This window comes from Erythrolamprus reginae, chromosome 1 (genome assembly GCF_031021105.1).
Source record: "Erythrolamprus reginae isolate rEryReg1 chromosome 1, rEryReg1.hap1, whole genome shotgun sequence".
Classification (NCBI taxonomy): domain Eukaryota; kingdom Metazoa; phylum Chordata; class Lepidosauria; order Squamata; family Dipsadidae; genus Erythrolamprus; species Erythrolamprus reginae.
Window position 1 is genome coordinate 247,323,069 of NC_091950.1, and position 25,471 is coordinate 247,348,539.

The window sequence follows — 25,471 nt, forward strand, 5'->3', positions numbered from 1 at the left end:
GGCCACAAAATACCAGAAGTTGTGAATGCTCCAACGCTGGAAGTTTTAAAGAAGATGTTGGATAACCATTTGTCTAAAGTAGTGTAGGGTCTCCTGCCCAAGCAGAGGGTTGGACTAGAAGACTGCCAAGGTCCCTTCCAACTCTGTTGTTATTATATTATTAAGAAAGTCACAAAAGGAGATCACATGACCCTGCAATGACCTTGCAACACAGCAATGGTCATAAACATGAACCAGTTGCCAAGCATCTAAACGCTGATCACATGATTATGGGAATGCTCAACAGTTGTTTATTGTGAAAAACAATCATAAGTCACCTTTTTCAGTGCCATTGTAACTGTGCCGAGGTGGGACAGCAGGTAGAGTACAGTACTGCAGGCCACTAAAGCTGACTGCTAGATCTGCAGGTCAGCAGTTCAAATCTCATCACCGGCTCAAGGTTGACTCAGCCTTCTATCCTTCCAAAGTGGGTAAAATGAAGACCCAGATTGTGGGGGAAATAGGCTGGCTTCATTAAAAAAAGTGCTATTGCTAACATGTTGTAAACCGCCCTGAGTCTAAAGAGAAGGACAGCATAAAAATCGAATAAATAAATAAACTTTACTTGGTCACTAAATGAACTGTTGTAAGTCAAGGACTACCTGTATTACTATTTGCTGGACATATCAAACTGTGTGATTCTATTGGATATATATCTGTTTTTTTAAATTTGTTCTTTTTTCCATAGTTACAAGAAAACAGCCCTGGAAAAATACGAAGCTGAGGCTCAAGGCTGTATGAAGCCACTGACTCCTTCTCAAGTTAGCGTCTATATTGGGATGGATGATCAGAGACAAAAACCTCCCAAATTAGCCACTTGGGACAGTATCAGTCAAGCGTCTCTTTGTTCCTTAACTTCAGACGTAGAGTCAGGAGATTTGGAGGATGGAGCAGACAAATGGTCACTATTCACCAACAACCAGGATGAAGACCAATATATTTAATGGATATCATCGGATACCAAGCAGCAGATTTAAAAGATGGGACTAAGAGATGCTTAAGATTCTGTTTCTGGAGCATCTACAGAGAAGTTTATTTGGAGTGCACTGTGGTGCCTGCTCTCATCTGAATGGAGGAGTATATCTTCATCTGATCCCAGCAGCTCAAGGACTAGGATATGGGCTAATTATAATATGGGTATCCAAGAACAGAGCAGTGTTTGAATTTCACTACCATATGCTACTATGTTTAGATCAAGTAATACAGGGGTGACAAACTCAAGGCCCGTGGGTTGGATCCAGCCCATGGGTTGCTTAGATCTAGCCTGCAGAGCCATTGTGGAAAGAGCAAAGGACCAGCCAATGGTGCCTCTGCCATCCGAGCTCCATTTTCAGCTGTGTTGGCCTCCCATTTTCACTGGTAAAGCGCTCGACCCACCCCCTGAGTGATGTCGAGCTGGTCACACCTGCCCTGGCCACCACCTCCGTCACCCCAAGGTCAAACACAACCCTGATGCAGCCCTTAATGAAATTGAGTTTGACATCCCGGAAGCAATATCAGAAAAAACATATCCTCACAAAGGTCAGTTTAAGATAGTTGTAATGAATGATCAGGCTGGTTGTACTTCAGGGCAGGGCGTGGAGGAGAAGTAAGCATACTTTTAAGGGTATGCTGTATTTTCACTTTTCGCAGTCTGTTTTACTTCTTTGCCTTAAAGAAGGCAAAACAAAAGAGAAACCTTCAAGCTTATTCACATCATGTGCAGTCCATAATATTGCATCAAGCAGTGTATGGAAAATTGTTCTATATATTTTGTTTTGTCTGAATGATGCTGAATTCCAAGTTTCATAAAAAGGTAAGTGTTTATTAAGTTTCAGAAGGCAACAAAACTGGAGTACTGTTAGGCATGGCAGTACCTGTTGTGTCCAGAGAACAATTAGGCCTTGTACCCGCCCCATATTCCTTGGGTGGGAAAATACTGCAAGGTGATTGGTTGGCTCAGCCTGGCAGCCCGTCCTTCATTCCAGTAAGGATTTAACAGTACCCAACATTAGAACGTTCCCTAAACATTCTAATAAGAATTTATATTTATATTTTTTAAATATTGGAATCAGAGCAGTGCCTCAAATGTTGAAAAATAGGCTTGGAAATGTTTTTTTTTTTTAAATCATAATTAAGCAAATTGCAGTAAATAAATCTATTCTTTTTTCTACATGAAATAAAAAAACCCTACGTGGAATTAAAAAAAACCCATCTTTATATACATTGTTTGAAAATAATTATTTATTTTCGAACAATATAGATAAATTATTTACAATCTCTCATTTTTTAAAATAATTTTGTCCAATTATTTATTGCACTTTATGCAGTACAGTTATTGTGGATATACTGCTGCAACCTATCTTAAAAATAAAGCCAGATTTGCCATTATGAAATCTTTAATTCAAATTACCATTAGAAGTCCGAGTGGGAAGGGGTAGGTGTAATGAACCTGGCACTCAATCATGATGAATCAAAAATCTTCATAAAATCATAAAAGCTTTTCTATAATAGTAAATTCTGGGAAAGTTGAAACTTTGAATGTGGAAAGGGGCAAGCACAGGGGTGAAAATTCAGCAGTTTCTGAGAGTTTCTGGCGAACTGGTAGCAGAAATTTTGAGTACTTTGGAGAACCGGCAAAACCCACCACTGGTTGGCCCCAGAGTCAGGTGGGAGTGGAGATTTTGTGGTATACAGTGTTCCCTCAATTTTCGCGGGTTCGAACTTCGCGAATAGCCTATGCCACTGTTTTTCAAAAAATATTAATTAAAAAATACTTTGCGGGTTTTTTCTATACCACGGTTTTTCCCGCCTGATGATGTCATACATCATCGCCAAACTAATAATTTTTGCAAATAAATAACAATGTTTATAAATATCATGATCACTAAGTGTCTTACTTAATGGTGAGTACCAGTAATAATGGTGAGTAAATGGTTGTTAGGGGAATGGGAAATGGTAATTTAGGGGTTTAAAGTGTTAAGGGAAGGCTTGTGATACTGTCCATAACCAAAAATGGTGTATTTACTTCCGCATCTCTACGCGGAAATTCGACTTTCGCGGGCAGTCTCGGAATGCATGCCCCGCAAAAGTCGAGGGAACACTGTACTTCCCTCAGGAGTAGAGGGGGAATGGGGATTTTGCAGTATCTTTCCCTTGCCATGCCCACAAAGCCATGCCCACAAAACCCTACCGCTCTTCCAGAAAACCGTTAAGACCTGGCTTTTCGGGCAGGCCTGGAATCAGGAATGACTATGTGTATGTATAGCTTTTAGGGTTTTTAAGTATTTTATATTACTGTTGTTTTACTATTGTCATATTTTTATATTGTTTTAGTAATTGTGATCATTGTTAGCCACCCAGAGTCTTATTGGAGTGGTTGGCACATAAACATCACTAATAATAATAAAATAGAGTACGGGAAAATTTTGATTTTTTTTCACCCCTGGACAAGCAATTAAAATTATTGCTTCACTATGAAAGTCTGTGCTGTATTTAATCAGTTGGAATTTATCTCAAAATTGCCAAACAAAGTTGCTTGGTGTGTAAGACTTATGGATTATGAAATCCCCCCCCCCTTTATTAAAGCTTTATTTATTCAATTTTTCAATTTTAAAAACATCACAACAATTTTGAACAGATCAGAACTGATCTCTAATATTAAATCTTTTATATTAAATCTATTCTGTAACTTACTGTCATTATTTAAATTTACATTATTTACACGTTATTCATATTTACATGGAATTTTATATTCCTGAAATGGAATATTTCATTCCAGTGATTCCATCATCAAGGAATCTCCATAAACAAGGAACGTGCTCCTCCTCGCCACCTCAGAGTCCCTCTTTTTTTTTTTAAGCCTCAACGTTTTGGATTTTTTTGATTCCCCTCACCTCATCTTCTTCCTTCAGCAGTGACTGTCCTCCTCCTCCTCTTCTTCCTCCTCCTACTCCCACCCAAATTCCAAGCTTTTATTTCTTTCCTAATGGGTTTGCACACATTATTTGCTTTTACCTTGATTCCTATGGGAAAAATTGCTTCTACTTACAAACATTTCTACTTAAGAACCTGGTCACGGAACAAATTAAGTTCTTAAGTAGAGGTACCACTGTATTAAAAAGAACCCATTAACTATAAAACAGTCATAGTCACATGCAAACATACTATTTATGCAGTTTGGCCTTGTTGGTTGTTAGTTCATGCCCCCTCAGGCCTGCCAACAAATCCAGATCTTTGTGGCCTTACAGAAGGCCAGTAGGGTGGGAGCAGTATGAATATTGGAGGGTAGTTGGTTCCATAGAGCCAGGGCAGCCACGGAGAAGGCCCTCCCCCTCAGCCCTGCCAACCTGCATTGCTTAGTCGACGGGACCCAGAGGAGGCCAACTCTGCGTGCTATTGGTCTTTGGGAAGTATGTGGCAAGAGGCGGTCCCGTAAACTAGTCTGGCCCTGAGCCATGTAGGACTTTATAGGTAATAACCAACATCTTGAATTGTGCCCGGAGACTAATAGGAAGCTAGTGCAGCTCACAGAGTATAGGTGTTATATGGGTATACCGAGACATACCCATGACAGATCTTGCAGCTGCATTTTGGACATTCTTGTTCAAATATATATCAGGATTGTGACTGTTGTGGTTAGCTCTGGCCCTGCTCCTGCCCCAAGGACTGTGGATGTGGGGAAGACATCCACATGCTGCAGGCCTGTTTTGCCCCCAGTGGAATCTGATGATGAAGGCTCCTCTGACCAAGAAGACATGAGTGACAGGGAGGAGGAGAGTGTGGCAGACAGCTCTGAAGGAGATCAATTATCTAGCTCCTCCTTGGATTCAGAACAAGAGTTAATGATACAGCCACGCATGCGGAGAGCGATGCATAGGCAACAACAACTGAGAGATTATTATCAAAGAAAATGAGGCCACCTGTGGTTGGGTGGGGCTGTGGTAATTAGTGAGGCTGCTATAAATAGCAGCCTGTGGGTTTGGCCATTGTGGAGGATTATCTGATCGTTGTGTTTCATGCCTGCTTTGCTGACTTCGACCTTTGTGTGCTGATTTTCCCCCGCTTTCAAACTAAACCAGAGCAAAGTGTGTTTCACTTTGTGAAAGAAGGACTGTGAATTGCCTCACAGCTGCAAGCTAAGTATCACAGAACTGATAAGGGACTTGTACAAATTACCAGTTTGCTTGGAGACGAGTGCTCTTTGCTATACCAAAAGAGGGTTTAGTTTAAGTGACTTTTCATTATAAAGAACATTGTTTTGAATTTTCAAACGTGTGTGTGTCTGAAATTTGTACCTGTGAATTTTTGGGGGAAGTCTACCAGAGAGCCCGACAGAACAGTGACAGGTCTTCAAATCAAAGCAAAGAGGTGCTTTTAGAAGACGTTTGCTTCCCCCTGCTGGTTTTTTTTCTTTAAATATGTTATAACTTAATGTTGGCTGGGACTTGTTTACTGGAGGCAGGGATAAGTACTTTAGTCCCTCGCTTGAACTATGCACTTAAGAAGCAACAGGTAAAGCAGTGCAACGTAAATTATTTAAACTTTTAAGTGGAACAATACCCTGCCTGAGTGGAACAATATCACTTTCCTGGACCTCTATACCAGAGGCTTCAGTGTCTTGGTCTCAGTTCTTCAAATGTGAGTCAGCCGCTTACATTGGCATACTCATATCTGGTTTCGTATTCAGGGTGCAGTCTCAGAATACAGAAGTCACACATGGATATTCCCTGCTGGAAATATATATGGATTACAATGTAAAGCAGCAGTCCTCAATTTTTTTCACCTTGGCAGACCAGTGACGGGGGTGGTGGTGGCGGGGAAGAAAGTGGGTGGTTTTGTGTGAGCAGCAGACATGCACATAGACAGCAGAGCTTCATTTGCACTTGCCACTCACACAAATGAGCCTTCATAAATATTCTGAATGGGTTGTAGCCTAGTCGTGTGCTGTGGCCTGTTGGGATTGAGGGCTGCTGATATAAAGAGACTACTCTTTATATCTTCTTAAGCAGAAGCCCTGGGACTCCTAAATCCTCTACCTATCCAGCTTCCCATACTTATATCTGACAGTATAAAATGTAAGTGCTTGATGGGCTGTCTCCTAAAAGAAAGCAAGGATATTGCCTACACTTGAAAGAAAACCAGGAAGCATGCAATTGTGAAGTCTGTCTGGCAATAACAAAGAAGTGTTGTTGGCTTACCTGAACAGTCTTCTCTGTGCGCTGTGGGGAGAGTCCAAGTATGGGAACAAATTCTGGTCAGTTGTTAAGGACTGAGTTTAAATTTAGTTTGAAGTACTCCCTCTATGTGCTTGACTAGTCAGTTTTGAAACGAAGGCGTAGAGAAACATCTGATGTAGCATATATCCAAGTAGAAGGTTGTGACCCTGGGCCACACAAAGCTAGGGAGGGTTTGGACCCGCAGCACACAGAGGCATTCAGGTAAGCCAACAACACTTCTGTGTGTTGCTAAGGAGAGTCCAAGTATGGGATATACCCAAGCTCAAATATCCAGAGCAGAAGGTTGGTCCAAGGCAGCAGAAGTGGAGCATACCTTCTGTAGCACCCGTCTTCCAAAGGCAGCCTCAGCAGAGGCAAACAAGTGAAGTTTGAAATGTCTGACAAACAGGGAAGGCGAAGACCACATAGCAGCTCTGCAAATTTCTTTGCTGGAAACCTGTGTGGCTCAGGCCACTGATGTGACTGAATATGGGTGGAGTGTGTGGTGATCCTGCCGAGGACAGGCCTGGACTGTCCATCGTAGGCCCTGATGATGCACGCCTAAGCCAGCGGCTGGTAGTCTGGTCTGTGACCTTGCAACTCATGTGACCTTGCATCAAAGAGCACTTCAATCTTTTGAAAAGAAACCATCCGATGGACATAAATCTGGAGAGCTCTCCTGATGTTCAGCTTATGCCAACAGTGTTCCAATTGATGTTTTGGGTTGGGACAAAAGTCAGGCAGTATCACTTCCTGGGTCCGATGGAACCAGGAGTTGACTTTAAGAAGAAATGAAGGATCGAGGTGTAAGATGACCCTGTCCAGATGGAAAAGGCACAAGTCTTGGCCAATTCTGATACCGTCTGGGCCAATGTGATTGCTACCAAGAAGGCTGTTTTGAAAGTCAGGAGCGGGAATGATACCATCCTCAGTGGCTCAAAGGATGCAGATGGGGGTGTCTGCAGGACCAGGAAGAGGTCCCATGAAGGTTATTGATGAACTACCTGCGGCCTCAAATTAGCAGCACCTTTCAGAAAGCTGTTGACACTGGGCTGGTAATACAGGGATTGAAAGTTGTCCAGGCGGAGGACTGCAGACAAGGCGGCCATGTGTTGACGGAGAGTGTTGGGCGCCAACCCTTTATTATATCCTGCCTGCAAAAAGGCAAATTTCTTCTTCCTGTGAGGCCAGGCTGGAAATGGCAAAGGCCCAGGGTGCCTCTGGCAGCCAAAACAGAGTGCAGCTGGGAGGAGTAGGCAAACAACCACCGCTGCACCCCGTTTTGGCTGGCAGAGTGCTGTAAGAGGTGCCCATCCCATCTCCCCCCTCCTGACGGCTGGCCCACCAAAGAGAACTACAGTACAATGTTGATGCATCCCTTTAAAGAAATCCAGTTTGATACCCCTGCTCTATCAGCTTAGTTAAGAGAGATTTAAAGGATAATAAAAACTAAATATTTTTAATTCATATTTTTATTTTTTGGGAAATTTACCCAACAATGCAAAATGTGAAGTTTCCCTATATTAATTTGAGAGTTACACTGAAAATTAAAAATTACAATCAGCATTTTTTAAAAAATATACATCCTTCCAGAGAAGTGATATGAACGAGACAATTTGTTTTAAACCATAATTAGTAAAGCACAATTTCAGCAGACTCCCCAGCGGAAATTTCAGAAGTGACCCAACTCACATGGAGGGCCCTTTTAATTACTGCCCGGTATAAAACCATTTGAGTGTTGTTTTTTAAAGTCAAGACTTATTCGTGTACATACTGGCTGCATCCAGGGCTAGAAAGCTTTGGTTGGCTATTTTGATGACACAATAAAGTAAACATTCCAGTTGGTTTTGGAAGAAGAAAGACTGGACTTTGCCTATTTTCTCTCCACGCCCACTCCCAAATTCATAGTACCATTTTCTAGAATATAAATACAAAGGAGCTGGTCGACCTGAACTTTTGTTATTTCATAATGAAAGTGAAAATGAAACAAAAAACAGGAATACTGTACTCGATTTTCCCTTTTGTCTCTTAAGAACAATCTTATTGCAGGCAACTGCTCACACTTGCAAAGATCCACCACCTCAGCAGCATATCAACACAAAACAAATAATGTCACATACAGAAACTTCCAGGTGAGTTTCAAAGGGCTCAATGAAGCCAGAGAAGACAAGTCTTTTAAGGTTGGTTTGTTTTTGTAAAAAAATATCTGCATTTTGTGAAGTAGATCATTTGGTGCAAAGTCTTCACTCTGGAACCTGGTAGGTTACTTGAAAAATTGCATCCAGAAATATTAGTTCTCTCGTTTATCAGTCAGTACATAACTTGCTTCATTTTCTGTTACAGAATTAAGAACCGCTTCTTCATTAATACTGCGTTGCTCCCATTTCAGCACCACATCAGGATACTACTGGTGTCATATCCCACAACTGTTCAAAACGAGAAAAAAAGAATAAGGTTATTAAAACAATCCAGAATCCCTGTAGATTCGGTTGGGGTAAGTTGCATTCTCACCTTCATAACTTTATCTGTTCCGGATGTCAGCAACCAACCCCGTGTTGCCTCAAAGTGTACATGGACAACATTGTGTTTGCTGTCATGGAAAGTGGCTGTAGGAGCACGTCTAAAGGAAGCACATAACAGCACAAAGTAAAAATATAGGAATTGGAAGATTACAATATCATATCTAGATGCTAAAAAACAGTAAATTAAATCTTAATTCAGACCCCGTGGCCTTCAGCAGTCGTTAAACTATGATTTCTCCCAGTTCTAGCCAGCATAGAAACATAGAAGACTGACGGCAGAAAAAGACCTCATGGTCCATCTAGTCTGCCCTTATACTACTTCCTGTATTTTACCTTACAATGGATATATGTTTATCCCAGGCATGTTTAAATTCAGTTATTGTGGATTTACCAACCACGTCTGCTGGAAGTTTGTTCCAAGGATCTACTACTCTTTCAGTAAAATAATATTTTCTTATGTTGCTTTTGATCTTTCCCCCAACTAACTTCAGATTAGCCTGATGAACTATTTGAGGAACTATCATTCAGCAACGTAAACATTTTTCATCTTTGACTTAGATCCTTTCAAAACTGATATTTCATTTATCTCCAGAAACTGGCATAAATTGCCCCAGCAACTGGAAGGTGGTACGTTACAGACTCAAACTCAACCCGGATAAGACGGAGTGGCTGTGGGTTTTGCCTCCCAAGGACAATCCCATCTGTCCGTCCATTACCCTGGGGGGGGAATCATTGACCCCCTCAGAGAGGGTCCGCAACTTGGGCGTCCTCCTCGATCCACAGCTGACATTAGAGAACCATCTTTCGGCTGTGGCGAGGGGGGCGTTTGCCCAGGTTCGCTTGGTGCACCAGTTGCGGCCCTATCTGGACCGGGACTCATTGCTCACAGTCACTCATGCCCTCATCACCTCGAGGTTCGACTACTGTAATGCTCTCTACATGGGGCTACCTTTGAAAAGTGTTCGGAAACTTCAGATCGTGCAGAATGCAGCTGCGAGAGCAGTCATGGGCTTACCCAGGTATGCCCATGTTTCACCATCACTCCGCAGTCTGCATTGGTTGCCGATCAGTTTCCGGTCACAATTCAAAGTGTTGGTTATGACCTTTAAAGCCCTTCATGGCACTGGACCAGAATATCTCCGAGACCGCCTTCTGCCGCACGAATCCCAGCGACCGATTAGGTCCCACAGAGTGGGCCTCCTCCGGGTCCCGTCAACTAAACAATGCCGGTTGGCGGGCCCCAGGGGGAGAGCCTTCTCTGTGGCGGCACCGGCCCTCTGGAACCAACTCCCCCCGGAGATCAGAACTGCCCCTACTCTTCCTGCCTTCCGTAAACTCCTTAAAACCCACCTTTGCCGTCGGGCATGGGGAAACTAAACATCTCCCCCTGGGCACGTTGAAGTTATATATGGTATGCCTGTATGTGTGTATGTTAGTATTGGGGATTTTCTTAAACTTATAATATTTTAATTAATTGGATTGTATTGGATTGTTTTTCACTTGTTGTGAGCCGCCCCGAGTCTTCGGAGAGGGGCGGCATACAAATCCAAATAATAAATAAATAAATAAATACTTACTCCTCATCTGTTATTGAGTCATAACAAGTATCACAGATTCTCACTTCAAATTCAAATCCCATCAGAGGTATGGAAGAGCGCTTCGAACTGCATTTACCACACACTGCTTTTCCACACTTTCGGCAGTGATGCTGAAATTTATAAAGGACGTAAGATTCACAATGAAAGAACTGCTACAACATTCTTCCTGTCAATGGCTTTTTCAGCTTCAACCAGAACAATACACGAGCACACAATAGATACAAACTCAAAGTGAACTGCTCTAAACTTGACTGTAGAAAATACGACTTTAGCAACAGAGTGGTTAATTCCTGAAATTCACTACCTGACTCTGTGGTTTCATCACCTAAACCCCCAAACTGTACCCTTAGACAGTCTACTGTTGATTTCACCCGATTCCTAAGAGGTCAGTAAGGGGTGTGCATACCAGCGTGCCTACCGTCCCTGGCCTAATGTTCCCTCTTATCAGTACCCATCTTATGTATATAAACTATGTTATATCTATGTATATTACCAATATGTACTTGACAAAGAAAGAAAGAAAGAAAGAAAGAAAGAAAGAAAGAAAGAAAGAAAGAAAGAAAGAACGAACTGACCGCCTCCTGCCGCACGAATCCCAGCGACCGGTTAGGTCCCACAAAGTCGGCCTTCTTCAGGTCCCGTTGACTAAACAATGTCGTCTGGCGGGACCCAGGGGAAGAGCCTTCTCTGTGGGGGGCCCGACCCTCTGGAACCAGCTCCCCCCTGAGATTAGGATTGCCCCCACCCTCCCTGCCTTTCGTAAACTCCTTAAGACCCACCTCTGCCATCAGGCATGGGGGAACTAAAACACCTCCCCCTTGCCCATGTTGTGTTGTTGATTGATTGACTGTGTGTCTGTTTTTTTAATATATATATATATATATATATATATATATACACAGAGTGTGTGTGTGTGTGTATATATATATATATATATATATATATATATATATATATATATATATATATATATATATAGGGATTGTTTTATGAAATTACTAATTTTAAATTGTAATTAGATTGGTGGGCATTGGATTTTTATTATGTACTGTTTTTTATTATTGTTGTGAGCCGCCCCGAGTTTGCGGAGAGGGGCGGCATATAAATCCAATAAATCTAATCTAATCTAATCTGAACTGAACTGAAAGAACTATTCCATTAAAGCATATATCAGGGTGGATCCGCTGTTTCCCTGAAAAGTTGCTGTGAATCTTCAATAATTTTTTGCTAAGTCAAAAAAATTAATGAATAATAATGAATAATAATTTATTAGATTTGTATGCCACCCCTCATACCTTTGATGCCCATTAACTTTTGGAACTTTAGCAAATTATACATACAAAAAGATATATAAATGAGTTTCATATGTGAGAATCAAGGTTAAGAAAGACCTGCAATAAAATATAGCATAGATTACTTGGGAAACATCTCATTTTATTTTTCCCCTACTCACTAAATATGTTGAACCAGTCAGTGTTTCAGCTGTAGCCTACAACTCCATAAACTCTTCAGTTTAACCACCAATCTATTTCCTGTTTTTTATTCCTTATGATATCTTATGGTTACTAAGGCACAAAATAGACTATCTTTGAACATGTAATGGTATAAAATATTTTTGGACTACATTTCAGCAAGTTGAAACATCAGAATGCTCCCAACGAAATCTGAAACTTGAAACATGTCAAATTCAAATGTTTTGTTGACTTTTGAAACAGAGGGTTTTTCCAAATTGACAGGCTCCTTCTTTTATACCAGTAGTGTAGTTTTGCTTCCATGAACACCCACCTTCCTGAAATGTTTACCGTTGACACACAGGACTTTGTATCAAAGGGAACAGGAGAGGATCTTCAATCATGCAAAAAGCAGTATGATACATACCTGTCTAAGGCCTATTTTCTTGCTATCCCACATCTGTTTGAAGTTCCAGAAGAATGGCTGGTCACATTTCTGGCAAGAGTCACTGTCCAACCATTCTGGTGTCTAAAAAAAGAAGAAGAGAGGAGGGAATCCTTCAACTTAATTGTGCACTGGCCACAAATAGATGCCAAGTCTTAAAGGAAGTCTGCTGCTTCTCTCTTCACTGGGGTTGGCATAGCGAATTATTTTGAAATTCTACCTTATTGTAAATCAAGGATTTCTGGAAGGCTGAGTCAACCTGTGAGATTTAAACTGCCAAATTGCAGTCAGACAGCAGTCAGCAGAAGTACCTGGACAGGGAGTCATTGCTCACAGTCACTCATGCCCTCATCACCTCGAGGTTCGATTACTGCAATGCTCTCTACATGGGGCTACCCTTGAAAAGTGTTCGGAAACTTCAGATCGTGCAGAATGCGGTCGCGAGAGCCATCGTGGGGCTCCCTAGATTCGCCCACCTTTCTGCAACACTCCGTGGCCTGCATTGGTTGCCGATCAGTTTCCGGTCACAATTCAAAGTGTCGGTTATGACCTTTAAAGCCCTACATGGCATTGGACCAGAATACCTCCGGAACCGCCTTCTACCGCACGAATCCCAGCGGCCGATAAGGTCCCACAGAGTTGGCCTTCTCCAGGTCCCGTCGACCAAACAATGTCGTTTGGCGGGCCCCAGGGAAAGAGCCTTCTCTGTGGTGGCCCCGGCCCTCTGGAATCAACTCCCCCCAGAGATTAGAACGGCCCCCACCCTCCTTGTCTTTCGCAAATTACTCAAGACCCACCTTTATCGCCAGGCATGGGGGAACTGAGACATCCTCCCCCAGGCTTTTATATTTTATGTTTGGTATGTATGTGCTGTATGGTTTTAAATTGCTGGGGTTTTAGATATGTTTTATTTTAATATTAGATTTGTTTCACTGTTATATTGTTTCTATTACTGTTGTGAGCCGCCCCGAGTCTTCGGAGAGGGGCGGCATACAAATCTAATTAATAATAATAATAATAATAATAATAATAATAATAATAATAATAATAATGTAGCCTGCAGTGCTGCACTCCAACCACTGCATCACCATGACTCTGATACATTGGCTTACAAGCATTACACTTCTAAACTTCACCAATTGAGATTGCACCCCCAACATTTGCTGGTAGAACTGCCCAATAGAGGAGACAATCTCCTTTCTCTCAAATTAAGAGGATTATTATCTTTAAACTCCCCAGCTTTGCAAAACAACCCTCTAAATTTAATTGAATAAAAATTCCCAAATAAGAATGGAAGCAGATGTCTTCTAACAGGAACTTTTAGTTGGACCTTCCAAATTAAGTACCTGACCTAGACCGAGGGAACAGTAGTGAAGCAGCCCCCAACATGAAAACACAATGTTGTTATATTGAGTTTTCAGGCAGTCACCTTTGGCTTAAATGGCTTTTTTGATGCATCTTTTGAAGATTATGTAAGTGATAACTTCCCTGATCAGAGAAAGAGGAAGAACGGACTGGATACCTCTTGCCTCTCAACATCCATATTCCAGACAACGATTCTGCCATCTGCCCCACAAGAGATGAGTTGCCGGGTGTGATGGGAATAAGAGAGGGACTGAACTTTATCACTACAGGGCACACAGAGTAAAACAAAAACAATATTAGGAATCATAAATGAATAGGAACATATATGAATAGAAACATGACAATTTTTCTCAATTTCTCAATGAAAAATTTCAATTTAATCGCCATTCTGAATGAGATGTAGTGTAAGTTGTACACGATCAAAAGCACATTTTGGGACTGGGATGATAGAAAGAAGCACCTGGTGCTCATTTTGTACCTGTGTCCTTGGAGTTCGATGGCTGTTCCTTTTCTTCCTCCAATGTCCCACATAATGATGGAATGATCAGAACTGCCGGAAAATAAGATACGCTGCACAGGGTCCCAGCACAGGGCACTGATTCCACCTGATAACATGAGGATGGGGGGGAAAAGAAATGAAGCATGAGGATTTATGGTATATCCTTAGCTGCCTTGACTTTATGTATGGTATGTTTGGGTTGTATGACTGTTTTTAATAGGGGGTTTTTAAAACTGTTTTTAACATTGGATTTGTATATGATGTTTTATTTGTTGCGAGCCGCTCAGAGAGGGGCGGCATACAAATCTAATAAATTATTATTATTATTGTTGTTGTTGTTGTTATTATTAACATCAGCCACATATACTAACATTATTATTGAGTAACTAAAGATCTGCTATTAATTATAAAGCATTAGAACCCGGACAGACAATGCTGACAATCTCACTAATTGGACTAAGGCAGAAAAAACCCAGGGAAGCTGACTCGGTGACTTGAAATGGTTATTCCTCCTGGCTTAGCCTACCTCACAGGGATGCTGTTGAGCATGAATCCCATTAATTCATTGTAGACAAATGGAGTGGGGTTTCACTCCGTCTTCTGGGCAACTACCATTAGCATGAGGAAAAATATTCACAGCTCTGGTTGCGGGATTCTGCTGCACGAATCCCAGCGACCGATTAGGTCCCACAGAGTTGGCCTTCTCCGGGACCTGTCGACTAAACAATGTCGTTTGGGGGGGTCCCAGGGGAAGAGCCTTCTCTGTGGCGGCCCCGACCCTTTGGAACCAGCTCCCCCCTGAGATTAGAACTGCCCCCACCCTCCTTGCCTTTCGTAAACTCCTTAAAACCCACCTCTGCCGTCAAGCATGGGGGAACTGAGATAACTTCCCCAGGCCTATATTGTTTATGTATGGTATATTGTGTGCATGTTTTTTTAAATTATGGGTTTTTAGCTTCTAATTATTAGATTTGTATTGTACATTGTTTTTCTATTACTGCTGTGAGCCACCCCGAGTCTACGGAGAGGGGCGGCATACAAATTAAATAAACAAACAAACAAACAAACAAATAAATGTGGAAATCTGCCATTCCCTAGCCTGCTGGGGAATACTTTAAGAGAAGCAAGTCTTCTGTCCAACAGAATGGGCCAGCTGTTGATACATTCCAATGGTTCTCCCTGAAATTTCAATCTCTTGTAGAGGGGTGAAAGACAGAAATTACCTTCTGAGTAACTACTACTTTTGAGTCTACATGTTCCAGGTAGCAACTGTTCACCTAATAGCTAGGAGGAAGGGTGTGCTAGGAGATCTCATTGACTAGCAATGTGAATGGAAATGAGCCTTTTCTGCAATGGATCCTTCTAGGATAGGGGAGTAGGCGATGTTGTCTGCTGTCCGTTTTTCCTTTGATACTCTACTTCTGCCCAATAAAAAGAAGACTACCGGAGAGACAGATAGCTTTTAGAAATCTAGTTCAATCAATTCTAGAGATCATTGGAAATTTGGCTCTGTGGCTCCAAATTAACCCTTTCTACATTAATTCTCAGCCATTGTCTTTCCTGGCCTCTGCTCCGTCTCTCCCACAATTGATGCCCACAGGCACTTAGCTTTTCCTAACCTTCCTAAAAGTTGTTTCATATTCAAAATATCTGGTTGTGAGGCAAATTCTGTAGAGAAAAGTAAAAGTAAAGTAAAAAATACTTCTGGAGCTGAAAGTAACAAGATATTTTAAATAGCCACAACATATAGACAACTCCAATTTTAAAAAAATTACACAACTTTGAACCACAGGCTTACATCCATCCATCCGTCCACCCACTCACATTTGTCTGTCTGTCTGTCATCTGTCGTCTGTCTGTCTGTCTGTCTGTCTGTCTGTCTGTCTGTCTGTCTGTCTGTCTGTCTGTCTGTCTATCTATCTATCTATCTATCTATCTATCTATCTATCTATCTGTTCTAGGCATGGCTACATTTCCCAAAAATTCTCCAAGAAACCAACTCTTCAAACAATAGTCTCTCTTATTTTTCGTTCAAACAGCTTAGATGCATAAAACTGTAGCAAGGTAAAAAGCAAATAGCACTACTGGAGCAGTCTCTTTCGGCTGGGAAAACTAATAGCTTTTCTGGCAGCGTTTAACATTTCATTCTGGATAGCTCAGAGATAACAGCACTATAAATCAGAGTTTCAGGCAATTTAGCTTACCGGACTTCAGCAGACATTCAAAGATGCAGCTTCCAACTCATTTTGAAAAGCATATCATAGGATTTTTACTGTTCTATTTCAGGAACACCACTAAATCTCTGCCATACTCTTTCAGTGCAGTTGTCAGACCATGCCTTCATTTCCAGCTGCACCCGGGAATCGACATGTACAATCCACGGAGCTACTAATGTGGATTAAACATCTTACCTTGAATCTCTTCTCATCTTCTGACTTTTCTCCTCTATCTTGGATCTAACCATTCGTTTTCTAACATCTCTTGATCACTATCTGACAGGGAGCAACTTTCCATTGTAACGTCCACTCCTTGAGGCACTCCTAAATCACTGTCAACTTCACTCTCGGCTTCCTTTTCTTCAGATAACCTCCTTAACCCAGGATAAACTAAGGAACTTGGTTCATCGTCCTCAGAATCAGACGTGTCCTGAGGCTTGCAAGGATCACTCACAACACTTTCTAATTTAGATACTGCCCTTCTCCCTCTCAGAGTGACTCTTCCTTGTAGGGTATTTCATCTGTTTTAATGCTGATCACAGAAAAGTCAGAGTGATTTAACATCATACCTGTATGTCCTCTGAAAGTTGTTATCAGGCTGCTGTTTTCTTGTTCTAGTTTAAGGATGGTCACTTGTCCAGAATGATCACCAATAAAAACATTCCGTGTCTCCACATCAAACCTGGAACGGAGGGGTTCAGGAAACCGACAATACTACAAGAGTTTCTCCTACTTTTCAATGTTTTCATGGATTGAACCTCCCCCCCCCCCCCAGCCCAGATTGCAATATTAGGGTATTCATATTTTGTAAAACAAATAAGTTCCTACGCTAACTATAATACAGGTAGTTCTCGACTTACAGCCATTCAGTTAGTGACCAAAGGAATTGAAGAATTTGTTCAATTTCAATGGAACTGAAAAAGTGACTTGTCCATTTTTTCACATTTACAACCATTGCAGCATCACCATGGTCAAAATTGAGACAACTGGCTCATATTTATGACAGTTGTAGTACCTCAGGGTCATGTGATCACCTTTTTCAACCTTCTGACAAGAAAGGTTGATAGGGCAGCTGGCTTCATTTAACAAATGTTTTACTAACTTAACAGCTGCAGTGATTCACTTAACAGCTGCGACAAGAAAGGTCATCAGATGAGGCAAAGCTCATTTAACTATTAGCAATGGAAATTTTGGCCTCAGTTGTGATTGTAAGTTGAGGACCAGCTCTAATTTCATTGCTAGCAAACCCAGGTTTTGTTAAGCAAATCAGATTCAAATCCATTACCTTGTGAAATCCAAGAGCAACAATAATTCCTCTCACTCTGTTCAGCGAGCAGTTCTTTGACATGGATGTTGCTCCCTCTGCAGATGTCAGTTTGGTAGAAGTCATCTGCTACAGCAGTGTTTCCCAACCTTGGCAACTTGAAGATATCTGGACTTCAACTTCCAGAATTCCCCAGCCAGCAGATGCTGGCTGGGGAATTCTGGGAGTTGAAGTCCAGATATCTTCAAGTTGCCAAGGTTGGGAAACACTGTGCTACAGATATGGGAGTTATTCCCCCATTGCTCTTACTTTCCTCTCATTCCAGTTGAATAACAGGAAAAGCCACTTTGTTTGTTTGTTTTGTCAAGTATGTATTGGTGGTATACAAAGATATAATAATATTTATATACATGATATAATACATGACCTTGATTTCATATGTACTGGTGTATAGATAAAATCCAACTACACCTTCCAAGGTCTGACCCAAATACACTAGTACAGGGGTAGGCAAAGTTGGCTCTTCTATGACATGTGGACTTCAATTCCCAGAATTCCTGAGCTAGCATAATTGGCTCAGGAATTCTGGGATCTGAAGTCCACAAGTCATAGATGAGCCAACTTTGCCTACCCATGCACTAGTACATCAAGCTCGAAAATATTTAGGTTTCATTTGTTCAATCCCTCCCTTGTCTGTTCTGGAAACAGATGACACATTTCCAATCAGCGCTGTATTTCCAGTTCCTAAAATATTCTGCATTTCAAAATACTGCAGAGGAACCAATGCAAGATACGTATGGGCTCTTAGGTCAGCATAAATAACCAACCACAGTGTATCAGAAGGATAAAACGAGTTTATAATGTCAATGCATCAAAGCGTATTTACACACGCAATGCCTGCTTTATCATGAAATGGCAGGTTGAAAAATGCCTTAAAATCGTACATAATGCCACTAATGTGTTGGTTATGACCTATAAAGCCCTTCATGGAATCGGACCAGAATACCTACGGGACCGCCCTCTGCTGCACGAATCCCAGCGACCGGTTAGGTCCCACAGAGTTGGCCTTCTCTGGGTCCCGTCGACTAAACAATGTCGTTTGGTGGGACCCAGGAGAAGAGCCTTCTTTGTGGCGGCCCCGACCCTCTGGAACCAGCTCCCCCCGGAGATTAGAACTGCCCCCACCCTCCTTGCCTTTCGTAAAGTTCTTAAGACCCATCTCTGCCGTCAGGCATAGGGGAATTGACACATCTCCCCTGGGCCTATACAGTTTATACATGGAATGTTTGTGTGTGTGTTTGCTTTTAATAATGGGTTTTTTAGTGTTTTTTAAATTATTAGATTTGTTTTTACATTGTTCTTGTTATTGTTGTGAGCCGCCCCGAGTCTACGGAGAGGGGCGGCATACAAATCTAATAAATGAATGAATGAATGAATGAATGAATGAATGAATGAATGAATGAATGAATAAATAAATAAATAAATACATAATTAATTTCTGGAAAGGATACTGTAGCCCGCAAGCGCCTGCACTAATCCGGTAACTGCCAAGCCGTTGGCCACTTTCAGAGCAATGCCAAGTAAAGGATTTATCCTGCCCAATGCTCAGGAGCCACTCCATTTCCAAAACAAAAAGAACCATCATCACTCTGTTCTGATGAGCTGGGGGAAAAAAAAGATTAAGATGGTTAAAATCATAAACGAGAGCTTTGCTATCCAAGAAATACATGACTTCCAGATCACATTTGTGTTAGTTAAAGTTTATTGCGACCCTGAAGTAGCCTCCTTCCATTTCTGCTATTGTCGCGTATTCCTTCAAGTTGCCCAAATTCCCTTATAGGGATGCAAATATTATGGACCTGCAGCACCAAGTTGTGTTATATCCCTAGAACAGCAGGAAAGAAGTGATGTGAGTGAAGGAACGGCGTTGAAAAGCAACACGATGGGTCCTGAAAACCAGCCAGTGCCAATTGGAGCTGTTTTGACAACAGAAAACTGAGGTTTAACTTAAAGAGCAGTGAGGGACAACACGTATTAATCTTGCTATCAGATATCAATATTAATAGTGTAATTATCACTCTGTGTATTAGCTTTCTTCAAAAATGTATTGAGATGTAACTTCCAGATTCCTTACCAGCATAGCCAAAAGAGTGACTTAAAATTCTGGGAATTTTAAACACATAACATTGTTGCTTAACATTGATTGACACTAATGATAGAATAGATGCATCTGCTATCATACCTATGTTTTTTTTTAAAAAATATTCTGTTCAATTAGGTGCAATTATTGGGAAGAGCCTGAACAAGTCCCTAAAGTTTTCTTGGCAAAGTTTTTTTAAAGTGGCCTCCTTCCTAGCACTGAGAGAGACTGATTAACGAAAGGTCACACAGCTTGCCTTGTGCCAAAGGTGGGGCTTGAACTCACCTTGCCCCAGTTTCTAGCCTGATGACTTAATCCAGGAGTGTCAAACTCACGTCACGTTGTCTTCGCAGGATGTATCGCGACTTTTCCCTTCGCTAAACCAGGCATGGGTGTGGCCAGTGTGTGACGCATCTGACTCGCAGGCCCTGAATTTGACACCCCTGCCTTAATAACGACATCTAATGTCTTTAATAAAGAACTCTAAATTATATAAGTTTCTTGAGGTTAATGCTCAGTCGCCTGAACACCACGAGATGGGTAGTAAATAAATTTGATTAGACCAGATAGTTAAAAATAAGAAACTTTCCACGTGGAAGTGTGTCATTTTATTCTGACTCAATCACATGGAGGCAAATTTTCATTTACACTTTCAAAACTGAGAAGCAAATCTACATTTTTAATTTAAAGTTATTTATTTATTTGTTTGTTTATAAAATTTATATGTTACGAGCAAGGTAACTCTGGGCAGTTTTCATTTTGTTATCCGATTATTACAAGCTTCATCCAATAATGAATCCACACAGGGAATTATGTCTGTGTCTCACCCACACAAGCAAATGTTGGGTTTTATATGAATTGCTCCATTTAAAAAGGCCATCTATTTGCATTTCCTAATCTCAGGTCTAATTAAAGTGATGGAATCACCACAAGATAAATAGAATTTACAGAGCAGACCAGAGCCCAGCTTCAATCTTCCAAACTGGATGCTTCTTATGTATGGAATACACTTCCCATCACCAGCCAGGCACAATTCAGCCACACTGAAGATTATGGGATCTGTAATCCAATACAAAAGAACAGCAGCACCAGACTGAAGAAATCTGTCCTATCAGAGAACCAAGGAAAGCTATTTTTAGAAAAGGGAAAATTATTATCCTGTACGGGTAGGTATTTTTTGACTGATACTGTTATGCAGTATCACTGACAGCTCTTTGATCAGACTGCAGTATTTGTTTCAGTGGACGCCTTCACGGTGAACTGCCTTTATTGGATTTGAGCAATAAAATCCTAATAAGACAAAGTCCACAAACCATGCTGCCTAAGGAGTTGCAGTCCAAAAATCTGGAAGGCTGCACAAAATCCCTTGCTTTCTTTTCATATGACGTTTACAATGAATGCTTTTGAAGGCACAGATCTAAAGGAGGTATTCATTAAGAGAAAATCTGATCATTATTAAATAATCACCGCTTACAGATTTACTTTTCTATTTATTCACTCTTTGAATTTTTTTTAAAAAAAATATATTTTCTTTTTTAAAAATATCTTTATAAATTATTTACATTAGAAAAAGAAACAATAGGACATTGACAGAAGAAAGAAAAAGAGAAAAGAAAAGAAAAAAGAAAAGAAAAAGAAAAAAGAAACATACATACATACAATCAAAACAAAATAAAGCATTATGCTTTATACATAGAGTAGTTTTGGTATCAGAACTTAATAAACATACCTGCTAGATTGCAGGATAATTGATTTTTGCAGCTTATTCATTTGTAATAATTTTGGTTCGCATTTACTAATACACATAAATCTCCTTAATTTATTAATATCCATTTCTCTACCTTTCCTTCCATTACCTCTATATTTATTATATGGTATAATAGTGCATTAAAAACAACAATATTTACATTTAACAACAGTTTGATTTTTCTCTCTCCATTTGTTCCCCCATTTTAATTTGAATATGTATTCACGATGACAGTTTTAGTTATTTGTATGCAATTTTTTTTTTTGCTATCCAGACATACCACCTGTCCCAGGTACTGTGAAATTCCTTGGTATCTTTATCCTGTAGTTCTTGGGTGAGCTTGGTCATCTCTACTACCTCATATATCTTTGTTATCAGATTGAGCATTGTCGGGAGGGTCCCCAGCTTCCAGTGTTGGGCATATATGATTCTTGCTGCAGTCGTTATATGTAAAATCAAATGTTTATCATTTTTGGTAGTTTTATGCCTAATTATTCTGAGAAGGAAGAGTTCCGGTTTTAATGGTATTTTCCCCCTATTATTTGTCCAATCATATCTTTCAGTTTCTTCCAAAATTCCTTGACCAGTGGGCACGTCCACCACATATGATAGTATGTACCAGTTTTCACTTTGCATTTCCAGCACTTCAGGGAAAGTCTGGGATACATCTTAGCTAGTCGAGCGGGTGGCATGTGCCACCTATAGAACATTTTGTATATATATTTCTCTATATGGAACTGATAGCATTAATTTATAGTTAGATGTCCATAGTTTCTCCCACTCCTGCAGGTTTATAGCGTAGCCAAAGTTTTGGCTCCATGCTATCATGGGGCCCTTTACCTCTTCCTCCGCTAGTTCTTGATGTAAAAAGTACTTACATATCTTGGAAATTAATTTTTCATCTGGTCCAAAAAGAATTTTATCTAGAATACCTATTTTTTGAAATCCCAGTCTATTTCTGTCTTCATTGTATCTCGATTTGATCTGGTAATATTGAATCCAGTCTACATTAATCCCTTTTTGTTGCAGATCTTGTTTAGGAATTAAGAGGTTGTTCTCATCAAGTATTTGATCATATATTATTATTTTATTCATATTCATTATGTTAGGGTATATAATGGCTTCATCAGGTGACAACCATCTTGGAATTTGCAAGTATTGGGATTTTTGGATTGTTAACTCTTGTCTCACTTTGAATTCTTAAACCACACATTTTCTTTGCATTGATAAACTTCTCATAATATTTCTTCTCTCTCTGTCTCTCTCTCTCTCTCTCCTTGTCCCTCTGTTCCATTATTTCTAGACACAAAGACTTAAAAAGCATCTTTAGACCAGGAAACATAGAGGGTGTGGTATTTTGGAATCAGTGTAAGTAATATAAATGACAATCAAGCACTGTACATTAAATTGATTTCTTCTAATAGCAACTTATTCATGTTATTGACTGAGACTAAACGCTGAAATGTCTATGCAATGTGAAAAAAACACCCAGTCATCCAAAGGTGTTGAGCTGCAAAGAAGAAAAAAATTAAAAACATCCCTTCCCTTTATTGGACCATAAGTTGTTTCAAAGTCATAAAGAGGTTTTGCTTGCCATTCCAAACAAATGCAAAAAGTTGAAGAGCTGGTAATGTTGTGATGAATTTAACAGAGAATCTTGGGGAAAAAATAATCTGGAAAGGTGGTATTGTTTCAAACTTTTCTCACAATAGTAGCAAAAATATGCTATAATTCATAGCCTTGGAACTTAATAATGGAGATGAATGGAATGCAATTATGTTTGTAGGTAGCAACTTTAATTTAAAAAATTAAAAACCACCCTAAATTATGCATAATGCCAGAAAACAGCCAAAATTATTAAAAAAAAACAGTCTACAATATTAATTGCTTTTGTAGGCTGTGAATAAGGACAAATAAACCTGGACGGGGGTTTTTCCTCTTAAAATACCAACTGCATCTCTTACCCTGGTAACTTTTAACTGCTGTCATCTTGTTGTAATCTTCTGATAAAATAAATTCCTGGAAAATAACAGAGTAGCCACTTTAGAATGTATTAAATATCTAGTTTGCAATGTAACATTTCTTGTTAAAATCCAAGAATTTATCATTTTGTGCCAATTGTTTTGGATCTTATTCCCTTTAAATTCTGGTGAAAAAGACATGTTCTTTACTTCTGGTTCATTGGCTTGTCTGAAACCTCTGAAGGTATCTCAGGTCAAAATGAGAGAAATATGACCTTTTCAACCCATAACCTCCCCATCCCACATCAGGTATCTGTGAAAAATGTAAACACAGCTTGGAAATCCCGATTTTCCTGCATAACATCTACATAGCAAAATTCTTCTTCTCAGAAAACAAACAAAATCTAGAGATATTTTTACAGTGTATGTGGCAAACAGAAGATTTGGCCTAGGATTCTCAAAATATGTTTGAACTGCAATTCCCAAAATGCTGATAGCAAATGCTAGGATTTCTAATATGCCCAGAGAGCACCAGATTGGGAGTGATTGACTCATAGAGGGGCTTCCTATTTATTTATTTATATCCTACTTTTAATAGTGAGCTCCAAGTTTGGCAGGACTAGAACTCACAGTCTCCTGGTGCCTAGCTTTAACCACTAGACTAGGGATCTACAGCCTTAAATACTTGAAGAGCCATTTGGACCCGTTTTCCATAGAGAAAAAAATAACACACCGATAGCCACAAAACCTGGGTGGACATGGCCAAGTCAATGTCATTCACTCCCACCAGTCACATGATCACCTAGCCATGCCTACCCAGCCACAAAACCATTCTCTCTCATTCTTTATCTCTCTCCCCTCCCTCTCTGTATTTAGGAGCATCTCCCCACGCATGCGCACCTTCCTGGCTCCGTCACAACTAGCGGGGGGGGGGGCGTGTCACGAGAGGAGGCAGAGGGTTGCCTAAAGGGAAGCCTTTGCCACAGTTGGTGATTGTTCCTCAGCCAGCCCGGATTTTCTAAAATATCCCAAAAAGAAATAAAAGGGGTGAGGGGTGGGGCCAATCAGTAATGGAACAGGGAGCTGCAGCAGGTGGCCCAAAGAGCCGCATGCGGCTCCGGAGCCGTGGGTTGCCGACACCCAAACTAGACCAAATTGGCATTAAGGTGGAATGTGACTTGCTAGTTTTGTCTTAGTATGTTATGGAAATCTGCCTGTTATATATTTGATAAGCTATGATTAAAAGAGACTGAAGCTTGCTGAAACTTCAAGAAAATGATGCATCTCTTTCTGCCCAGGATATGCTTACACAAAAGTACTGGCAGATGGTAGCGATCGCTATACCCAATTATCTCTACCAGTAATGAATAATCAGCAATTGATAATCTACTATCTTATCCACTCAGACTGGAGAAGGCTTTCCTGTAACATACTGAGAGAAGCATTTCAGAGGCACGATTGATGATGATTCATTTAAATCAGATTCTCCATTGTTTCTTAGCTATAGGACTTTTGCTAAAAAAAAAAAAAGTGGATGGAAAGTTGTACAATGAATAGTTGAAACTAGTCAAGACAAAGCTTAGAGAAAATAAAAACAAGAGCTAGTAGGCAATGACAGGATAGTGATTAAGCTGCTGCCATTGCTGGAAATAATTCCAATTTTTTAGAAGTACAGTGACATCTCGGTATTCGACTTAACTTGTAAATTTTTAGGTACTCGATGCATTTCAATAACTACAGATTCTTAAGAAAAACTGGCTTCTCCATTTATTTATTTATTTATTCGATTTTTATGCCGCCCTTCTCCTTAGATTCAGGCTGACTTACAACATGTTACCAATAGCACTTTTTTAACAGAGCTAGGCTATTGCCCCCACAATCCGGGTCCTCATTTTACCCACTTCGGAAGGATGGAAGGCTGAGTCAACCTTGAGCCGGTGATGAGATTTGAACTGCTGACCTTCAGATCTACAAGTCAGCTTCAGTGGCCTGCAGTATAGCACTCTACCTGCTGCGCTACCCCGGCT

General features: G+C 40.5%; 3 protein-coding genes across 4 annotated transcripts in view; 1 reads left to right on the forward strand and 2 right to left on the reverse strand.

The window, feature by feature from the left end:
• ATP7B (ATPase copper transporting beta) overlaps positions 1–3,500 on the forward strand; it is a 46,290-nt gene extending 42,790 nt beyond the window's left edge. For both annotated transcript variants that reach the window (XM_070738406.1, XM_070738414.1), the window contains one exon: positions 728–3,500. In XM_070738406.1, the coding sequence (XP_070594507.1) occupies positions 728–983 (256 nt within the window). In that variant the 3' untranslated portion in view covers positions 984–3,500. The remainder of the gene's footprint in view (positions 1–727) is intronic.
• VPS36 (vacuolar protein sorting 36 homolog) overlaps positions 1–25,471 on the reverse strand; it is a 353,187-nt gene that overhangs the window by 174,463 nt on the left and 153,253 nt on the right. The gene's annotated exons all lie outside the window — the stretch shown is intronic.
• Positions 7,693–25,471, reverse strand: part of WDFY2 (WD repeat and FYVE domain containing 2) — a 60,823-nt gene continuing 43,044 nt past the window's right edge. Inside the window, exons 4-12 of the mRNA XM_070732777.1 lie at positions 23,448–23,502; positions 19,108–19,258; positions 16,902–17,014; positions 14,096–14,222; positions 13,775–13,880; positions 12,235–12,336; positions 10,336–10,466; positions 8,748–8,856; positions 7,693–8,662 (exon numbers count right to left, since the gene is read on the reverse strand). Of these exons, the coding sequence (XP_070588878.1) occupies positions 8,633–8,662; positions 8,748–8,856; positions 10,336–10,466; positions 12,235–12,336; positions 13,775–13,880; positions 14,096–14,222; positions 16,902–17,014; positions 19,108–19,258; positions 23,448–23,502 (924 nt within the window). The 3' untranslated portion in view covers positions 7,693–8,632. The remainder of the gene's footprint in view (positions 8,663–8,747; positions 8,857–10,335; positions 10,467–12,234; positions 12,337–13,774; positions 13,881–14,095; positions 14,223–16,901; positions 17,015–19,107; positions 19,259–23,447; positions 23,503–25,471) is intronic.